Below are 9,294 nucleotides of genomic sequence, written 5' to 3'. Positions count from 1 at the left end.
AAATGGCACGTTATTATCGGTAAGGTAGTAAATAGCCATAACCAAACCCTCTTACCAGACAAGAGCATGGAATTCCTTGTCCCCCACCGGTATTAAACCCGGGAACTCTACTGGTTGAACCACAGCGCTCACCACACTGGGCAAACAGGTTTAAAATCGAAGAAGATAGTAGTAGTAGCACAGAGGATGCTGCTGCCTGCTCTCCGTTATATTCACTTAGTCACTTTGTACGACACCCCTGGCAAGAGGTAGGCCTTAATGTATTCTGATCTGCCACCGTGCGTGTGATTTAATACAAAGGCATACACAAATTACACAAACACAAATTTTATGCATTGTGAAAAATTCCTGCATTTTTATAATTTATCAGAAAGTCCGCTCCAGTATGAGGCTATTTTTATTTTATTTTATACCTAAACCTGAATATCTAATTTCATTTTATTTTTTAAACATTTTGTTCTTACTTATTTTCAAAAGCCTACAACCAGCCTGCAGGTCGCCATAGATGTTTAAATTAATATATATATTCACTGGCAATAATTACATTCAGCTTCTTTAAATCAGACCAGTGAACAATGGAGGGTAGAGGTAAGAAGAGTCATCTTATATGGGAGAAAAGTTGAAAGTGTCCAGTGTATGCGCTAAAGAACAGTTCAAAAATCCTCCACAATGGCGCTGGTGGATGCACAGGGTATGGTATGAATGTAGCAATCGTAGATGAATTGAAGTATGCCGAGTTAAAAAATTTAATGTCATTATCGACTAAAGTAGTTAATTATTGAGAATTTCAACAACTTACGTTGTACAAAATATTGTGGTAAATATAACCTTACTTCCTTGTATCTCCATACTTCCTTGTTTATTTTTCAAGCCTACTCTAACAATATTTATATTTGGCGCTTCTTTTAAGAGTTACCCTGATGCAAATGTGGCGCCATCCTAATTTAATACATTTTGACGACACTTTTTCATATACACAGATGACTCTCCTTACCTCTACCCTCCATACAGTGAACCTACAAAAGTAACATATCAAATCAATGAACTGCACACATCGATTTAATTTGTTACTGTCGTACTTGTAAGTTCTCTGGGCCTGTATACTTACTATGGTAATGAGGATAGAAACCCTATGGCATATGGCAAAGAGGAAATAAACCTTATGCAAGGAGTTCCTGTGCATATGTATTGTAATACAGAGACTTGATTTCTGTTTTAGATACTTTAAAAAAGATAATATTAAAGAAACTTTATTTCAGATACGGTGGCTCCAAAAACCAAGAACCCAAATACGCTGTTACAATGAGTCTCACTGAAATCCGAATGTCAACATAACCTCAACCAATTCAATTTTGCAGTATTTTGTTTTGTGCACAAATAAATGCATTGCTATTGCTCTCGTTATAAGTTATAATTTTAAACTGAAGAAACATCGTTCGCCAGTATCCAGTGTAAATGGAATGATCTCCCGGTATTTTTACCTAGATTTGGAAATTGACTTGTAAGTAGCTACGAAATTGCATAACTATTACTTTAGGCCATTGAAACTCTCAATGTATACCTATGTATCAACATGAAATACAATTTCTAGCAATTTAATGAACCTCTCGAAGTCAGTTCTTAAATCAGGTCTATGAAGAAGAAGAAGATAAGTAATTGAAGTGTAATAATAATCTGAAGTCTTCCCACATTAGGTAAATTCACCGGTAAATAAGCGAGTGTTCCGGCGGCTCATAAAAAGACGTGACCGACCAGATATTAAAATTCATAGAGCAAGTTTACTAACTATAACTTATAGGTTAGATATAATTTTTAATGACTAAATTGCATTTGCTTAATAGCATTCACCTTACTAGATAGGAAAATGGATGCCAAATTATAAACTGTTCATTTTGAAATTCTCTGATTTCCAAATTGGTAAAATCACTAAAATTAGACCGACTGGATGCTTCATGAGTACTTATAGTACGTATAGTACATTTGATATAAAAAAATGATTATTTTTTACCTTCAGGAGCTCAGTGGGTGGCCCTGAGCTAGTGGCTCAGCAGCTGTTGCAGCGTGCCACTCAGAACTTGTTTGGGGAGTGTGGCATCGTGCGAGCTGACGTGTTGCGTGTGCGCCGTACTGAGCCGGCACGTGTGCTCGTACGAGTGCATGACAATCAGCTGAGAAAACTGAGAGCAGCTATAACCCTATCCTCCCGGCGAATCCGAGTGTGTGGAGAGGCACCTTCATTGCAAGCACTCGTGTAGTACAAGTAAGGAAATGAATTATAAAATATATTATATATATGAATGGTTTTGAAGACCTTTATTATCTTTTTCGTAGTAGCATCCGCATTTGAAACTGGTAATGGGATAGATAAATAGACACTCGACATCGCTGCAATAGATACTACAGTTCTCGTGTGTACGTACGGAGAGTGCCTTTTGAAAGCCCGTTGCAATAAAGAAAATTTGATGTGGTAGCCCAAATGAAATAAACAGTTTCAACGAAACTATTCACTCGTGTAGGTGTGTAAGAATGATTATCTATAACTGATTTCAATTAAAACTGAGCGCTGAAATGAGCCACTGGCTCTGATTATGACGGCTCACGGGCACCCGGCAGCAGCATGAGCGTGTCGGAGGGCGCGGGGCGCTCGGTGTGGCGGCTGGGCGGCGCGGCGCAGCACACGCTGGTGGTGGCGCCCCGCGAGCAGCTGGCCGGGCCCAGCGCCGTGCAGCTGCCGCCGCCCGAGCCGGCGCCCGGCCTCATCCTGCCCGACGGCTCCATCAACTGGGGCTGCCCGTGCCTGGGCGGCATGGCCACGGGCCCGTGCGGCGCGCAGTTCCGGGAGGCCTTCTCCTGCTTCCACTACAGGTGAGGCCCTGCGACCGCTCAACTAATTGCTAAAAATACTATAAACGCTTTTCTCGTTATCTAAAGGCTGGAGTCGACCTCACCGACGGTAGCCACGATGTGCGCTTCTCATTTGAGGCTTACGATCTCACCTAGGTCTTTTTGTGTATCTGCCCCTTGCACTTTTTTATCGTCTGGATAATTTATTTATTTTATTTATTTATTTATTTATTTAAGGGACAATCAACAGGTTACAACAACAACTCTTAAAAACTAAACAAAAAATGAAATAACATATAAATGTAATATTGTAGACCCACTTAGAGACTGCCACAACTTGCAAATAAAAACTATATTGTTAGTCAGTCAGTCAGAGCGAATCGAGTGAACGTAGTTATGCTTGTGATCACCTCGCTCGACCTGTGGGCCGCCGGTCGCGGCGCCGCATCGCCGCCAGGCGACAGACCGGACTCACGAAGAGCCGTCGGACTGAAGCGCCACAAAACCTCACTAAGGAGCCATAGATCCTTAGTGGGGTCTTGTGACACTTCACTTTGCGCCCACTCCGTGGGTCGGTGTGACGAGGCGGCCCGTTGCAGCGAGGCGGAGCCCAAGGGCAGCGACTGCTACGAGAAGTTCAGCGTCATGCAGGACTGCATGGCGCAGTTCCCGCAGCTCTACGACAAGGACGACGACGACGACCCGGCCGGCGCGCTGCAAGCCGCCGACCCGCCGGCCGCCGACCCGCCGGCCGTCGACGCGCCCGCGGCGCCACAGGCCGCCGACGCTCCGCGCGATGCCGTCGGCGCGTCGCACTAGGCCGCCGCGCGAATGGAACCCCCGCCGTGTTCCGACGTGAACTAACCTCGCGAGTGTCGCCACTGCAACGTCAGAGTAAAGTGAACCCAATGCTATGGCTGTAAGGACACTCATTGCTCACGATGCGCAATGTAGCAATGAGTGTGCTTTGTGATCTGAGGCCAGCCGGGTGTTGCGCTGTCGTAGCTGCGTGGTCGCGTGGCGCTCCGCAGTGTTCAGTCTGCTCGCGGCGGGCGGCGCAGCGGCAGGCGCGCGTTTGTTGCGCGTCTGTTGCGCGTCTGTTAAGAAGAAGAGATTAGTTTTAGTGTTTTGTGAACGCATCGCGACTCGTGCCGCTTATTATATTCAGTCTGATAATATGTATACACTCTACTTTCATATCAAGTAAACCATAATTATTAATATTTATTGTACATATGTTTTAATTAAAGTAAATATAAAAAAATAAATTCCTACGAGTCTGCTTATTTTATTTGTTTTACTATATTAAAAACAGACTTAACACTAAAAATAAATTAAAGGATTGCTTACGCAAAGTGAGAATGAATAGAGTTCAGGCAAAACGAGTGAATCGATGTTCGAGTTTTGATAGCAATAGCCGGCTGTCAGAATGTAACAAACCAATTACTTTGATTTTACAAGGTTGTTATCAATACAATTATTATAAAAACATACAGATGTTTTATTTATCACCTAATGAGTAACTCCTTTTTTTTAAAATTCAAATTCTAACTTCTTTTATTTCAAGTCGGCCTAATATAAGCACTTTTAATACGTGACTACCATCGGTTCGAAAGGCAGATTTCGAGAAGCCGGCTAGAAACTCGGCAGTTCCTCTTTTCCAACATCGTGTTACAATTTAACAACCATTGCTCTATCTTGTGTGAGATGTAAGTAAATTCCAAGCAACCTTGTCGATGAGAAATTCATCAATATTATATAATTAGCCGATTGACTAGTCATATTTGGGGGCGTGGCCTACTCGGACGATGCCGTGGAGTTGGAGGGGCGCGCGGGGTACAAGGCTGCGCGCACGCCAAACGTAGCTCAGTTCTGCTTCAGCACCAGAGATAGACGGATGTTATAGTTAATTGCTGTCCATTTGCATAATCATTTCATAAAGTGTTTCTTAACTTGATAATTATTAAATGTTTTCTTTAGTTTTTGTTTATTAATTTTTTTTTAGTTAAAATAAATCGTTATTGCTTACTTCAGAAGTGGGATTCCTAGTCCATTCCTTTTCGGTACATCTGGATTTTGAAATATTAGAATTTTCTAATTTTAATTTGAGTTAACGTGGGTACTTTCAAAATTTTTAGTTTTGAGTGAAAATTAAAATTTCGCGTAGACCTAAACATACAGTGAAGGAAATTAATAGTTCGTCTGTTCCTGGTCTGGAATAGACACTGCAAACTATTTTGAATCGACTAAGTTCGTTGAAAGAAAGTTCACGCAATTTAAGTGCAGGTAATGCGGGTAGTGCGCGAGAGAATCTGTCCGCGTCTTCGCCACTGTCTGCGCCGGTCCCGACCGCCGCCGAGTCGTCAGGCGCGGTGCAGGCCGTGCCGAGCGCTGCGCGTGCTAAAAAAATATAAAAAATGGAAGGCCCAGGTATTCAGATATTCACTTCAATACCCACAATGTTCAGGATGGCACGTAGATCTTTCATTAATTAACAGTATTATTGAAGCTAAATACCTAGTTTCTTAGCAGTACTTATTTATTCTCATGACTATTATTCTACCTTCCTATTAAAGTATTAAATTTATAAAAGACATCATTAAATCCCACCAACCTGCTTTAAAGCAGTGTTGTGGGTCTGTACTCTATAAACCTGACTTCCCAAGGAGTGAAATAAAACAACTGGACTGACTCTAATACTGTATATTAGGCTTCTCTATAATTCATATTACTTGTTACCTTCAAATGACTCTACTACCAGTTCGGAATGCTGTCTTCGGCAGAGAAGACCACTGGCAAGAAACTCTACCGTTGCTCTTTTATTCAATCAATTAAAAAGACTTATAAACACAATTACAACATTGTCATATGTAATAACGCTAGGCCCTTTGATACAAGACATATTTTAAGACAGTTAAAACATAACTACTATGATCACTTATAACATCAGGACTTTTGGAACAAGTTGTTTGTATAGAGCAACCTCTGCTACATAAACTGTGTGTGTAAAATAATGCTAGGGCTCCATATATGATACCAATAAATAACCCAAAGGATGAGATATACTTATCTGATGCAACATCAGGTACAACCATAGTACCAACAACTTTTAACAACTTATCTCAACTCCATCACCAATACATACGACTCTTGTTTCGTCACAACAATATTTCCTTAAGTATATCGTTTCCATTATAAATCATCTATTCCCAATTTATAACGTTCTATCCACAATACTTTACTTAATCTCCTTTTCTCAATTAATTAATTAAAATCCGTGCTAACTTTTCTTTCCCGCCAATCGATCTTGTCAAACTCGCGTCTCCCGCCATAGATCCTATACTTTTATTTGACAGTCTACTAAAGTCCATTATTCTATTTTCAATACATTATCAATGAGTATACAAACTATGATTTGTTGATATATTTAATATAATCATCGGGTTTATCATAGATAAAGTGCTGTAGTTCCCTATTTCCTAACACGCGCATCGACCTGTTAATACCGTGCTCGGGTGCGATACGATCCAGCACAGAGGTGGTCGTGACTAAGGTTACTGAAAAGCTAGTGAGTGCAATCAACGCTATTCCGGTAAGATCAAACCATGTTTTTATATCCAACTTTGATCCGTCATTTCATGATTTCGATGTGTGGTGTAGTGAGGTAGATCACGTTCGCAGTGTTAGTCGATGGGACGGTCGTGAATGTCTAGCTGGAATCGGTAACTGCCTAAAAGGGGACGCGAAATCGTGGATAATTGAATGGGTTAGTAACGACCGCGGTTGGTCAAATTAGCGGGAGTAATAGAACATTGTGCCCCTTTCGAATAGACATCGCGAATATTTTATTTGATGTAATGAAAATGATTCGGACATATGCGGAATATGTAAGACGCTCCTGGCTACGATTACGCATAGTCAAAAGCATGAGTGATGAACTTATTGCTGCAGTAGTAGTATTATTTCTGGATGGTTTATTAGACTTTTTATCCACATACATTAAGCCTACGCAGGTTTCACCTGTCCATGCTTATGGTAGTTTTCGTATTATTAGATAGATATTTTGTCCTTAGTTGTTATCCCTCACGTTTCAAGCCACATGCTTGAACTAGCCTTACAGTCACGAACGTCAGCCCTGGTCAATGAGAGCACGATAGACATTTCTCTGTTTGTCTCTTGTTATGATGTCTACCAGTGCTGTTGCCAAAAGAACTTGACCGGGTTGATTGATAAAGTGAGTTGTAATACTAGCTGTTTGTGTATTATCTGCTTCTGGTACAGATTACGGAGTGCTTTTTCAGGATGTAATAGTGAGTGATGCTTTTTCCGGCTAATTCTGCAGAATGACTGCCTAGACACCGGGCCACAGAGTGATTTGGAATCAGGCAGTTGAAACAAAGGTTTGCATTTCGAACAAACTGATATCTATCATTAATACTCTTCTTTGCAAACTGCTTGCAGTTGTATAATATGATGTACTTTACTGCAGAATATACATTTGGCAAAATCAGCTGTTGCTGTTGTATGAAAACTCCTAGGTTTTGTTGCCTTTGAAGGCTCCGATCGTGTTGACTTAGGTGGCTCAATCATCTCTGAAGCTCTGAATCTGTTTTCCATAAATTGCTTTAATATTTCAAAAGAAGGTAGGACCTCATTGTCAGAGGAAACATTTAATTCCCATAGTTTGTGACTCTCAATATCTAACTTTGAAACTGTTAAATAAATTATGAGCGGATCCCAATGTTCGGTTTGTAGTCCTATGTTGTTAAGTAAATTCAGACATTCCACCGTAGTGTCTAGAAGGAGCTTAATATTCTGAGCAGATTCTGACGCCAAAGGTTTTAAAGCAAAAAGTATTTTAAATACTGAATTAGATATGTATCTTTTGTTGCTATATCTTTTCTTGAGCGTTGACCATGCCTGGGCATAATTATCACTAGTTATAGTAAAGGAGCGAAGAAGTTGTTCTGCTTCCCCAGATAAACTATATTTTAAATAATGAAGTTTCTTTACATTGTCGAAATGATTGTTATTATGCACTAATGAGGTGTATAAATCATGAAATGACGGCCACTCTGTGTACTTTCCTGAAAAAGAGGAGAAATCTGTGGATGATCTGTCTCTACATTTTCACAAAACTATGGCTGAATTCCAACAAAATCTGCAGTCTGCTATCCCGGCAACCAGTCCCACCTCAAATATAGCTTCACAGTTTAGCTCGATCCGAAACTTTGTCATGACCGCTTTGAACAGTCTTCAGGGGCAGCTGGAACTTCTAAGTCAGCAGATGGATGAGCAGGAAACAAGAAGCCGTAGGAAAATTCTTCTGTTTCATGGTGTCCCTGAAACTGCCTAGGAAGATGTGCCTGCCACTGTTGTAAAAATCTTGAAAGATCATCTTCAAATGCATGAGCTTTCTGTGGCAGCGATTAGTCGGTGCCATCGAATAGGGCAGACTGGTGGTGACAAACCAAGAGCACTGCTTGTAAAACTCTGTGACCAGTCCGTTAGAAACAAGATCTGGTTTTCTAAAAAAAACTTTAAAGGCACCGGGATTACTTTGGGAGAGTTCTTGACCAAGATCCGGCATGAAGCTTTCGTGGCAGCCAGACTACAGCTGGGCCTATTAAAGTCTTGGACAAAAAATGGTCGGATAATTGTGATTGGATCTGATGGTAAGCGACATTCTATCACTACGAAGGCTCAGTTAACTGCTATTTCTTCGGGATGTGGTAGAGAAGCAGCCTCCAGTGTACTAGCTGGACCTGCTACAGTTGCTTCTAAGCCGCACGCTGGTCCCTCTCAAATTTCTAGATCAAGAAGAGTGGTGAAGAAATAGCGCTGATGTGCAGTTAAGAGTAGTTTTTTTGATGATTTGTTGTCATTTAGTAATTACCAGTTATCCATAACTAACTTTATATATATTCTTTCCCTCTCTATTTTATAACTTTAAGTATACTTTTGTTTCTAATATTGAATTTTGTGTTAGTATAATTCACTCTGATTTGGGTGTCTACTTTTAATTTTATTTGTACCTGCTTTTAAATTTATAATTTTAGTTGTCAAACGTCAACTTATTGCATTTTTGTTGTTCTTCTTCTTCTTCTTCTTTTTGGTTTATTGGTTCTGCGCGCTGAGCGATTGAACCATAGTCAATTGCTTATTCTGTGGTCAAGTGTTTTTCTTATTTATACATTTTTTTTTTTAAAACGAGGAAACTTTTTACATTAAAAAAAAAACAAAGTTTTTTATAAAAAGGAAACGGAATTTCGAAAAGAATTAATAGGATCAGGAAAGGATTAAATAGTATAATAATATGGATTTAATAATAATATAATTTAATAATACGGAATATTTAAACTAGCTACTTATTTACAACTTAATATCATACAATAGGATAAATGAGGAAAAAAGTTTATATATACATGGTTCATTAATGGACAAGAGGAT

The 9,294-nt window shown here is 40.0% G+C and overlaps 1 protein-coding gene and 1 pseudogene across 2 annotated transcripts; both read left to right on the top strand.

Annotated features, from left to right (window-relative positions):
* Positions 1-2,119: 2,119 nt before the first annotated feature.
* On the top strand, positions 2,120-4,335 carry LOC120632315 (mitochondrial intermembrane space import and assembly protein 40-B). Of its 2 annotated transcripts, none has more exons than XM_039902157.1 (3): positions 2,120-2,260; positions 2,614-2,865; positions 3,444-4,335. In XM_039902157.1, exons 2-3 carry the CDS (start codon positions 2,618-2,620, stop codon positions 3,661-3,663), a joined length of 468 nt encoding a protein of 155 aa, XP_039758091.1. In that variant the 5' UTR covers positions 2,120-2,260; positions 2,614-2,617; the 3' UTR covers positions 3,664-4,335. The 2 variants fall into 2 exon arrangements, with proteins under 2 accessions (XP_039758091.1, XP_039758092.1); XM_039902158.1 differs by having other exon boundaries at positions 2,129-2,260; positions 2,617-2,865.
* Positions 4,336-7,584: 3,249 nt separating this feature from the next.
* On the top strand, positions 7,585-8,701 carry LOC120632141 (annotated as a pseudogene).
* The last annotated feature ends 593 nt before the right edge of the window (positions 8,702-9,294 follow it).

Source organism: Pararge aegeria, chromosome 19 (genome assembly GCF_905163445.1).
Source record: "Pararge aegeria chromosome 19, ilParAegt1.1, whole genome shotgun sequence".
Taxonomy (NCBI): Eukaryota; Metazoa; Arthropoda; class Insecta; order Lepidoptera; family Nymphalidae; genus Pararge; species Pararge aegeria.
The sequence above is the reverse complement of the archived record's forward strand: the minus strand, read 5'-3'. Positions and strand labels throughout refer to the sequence as shown.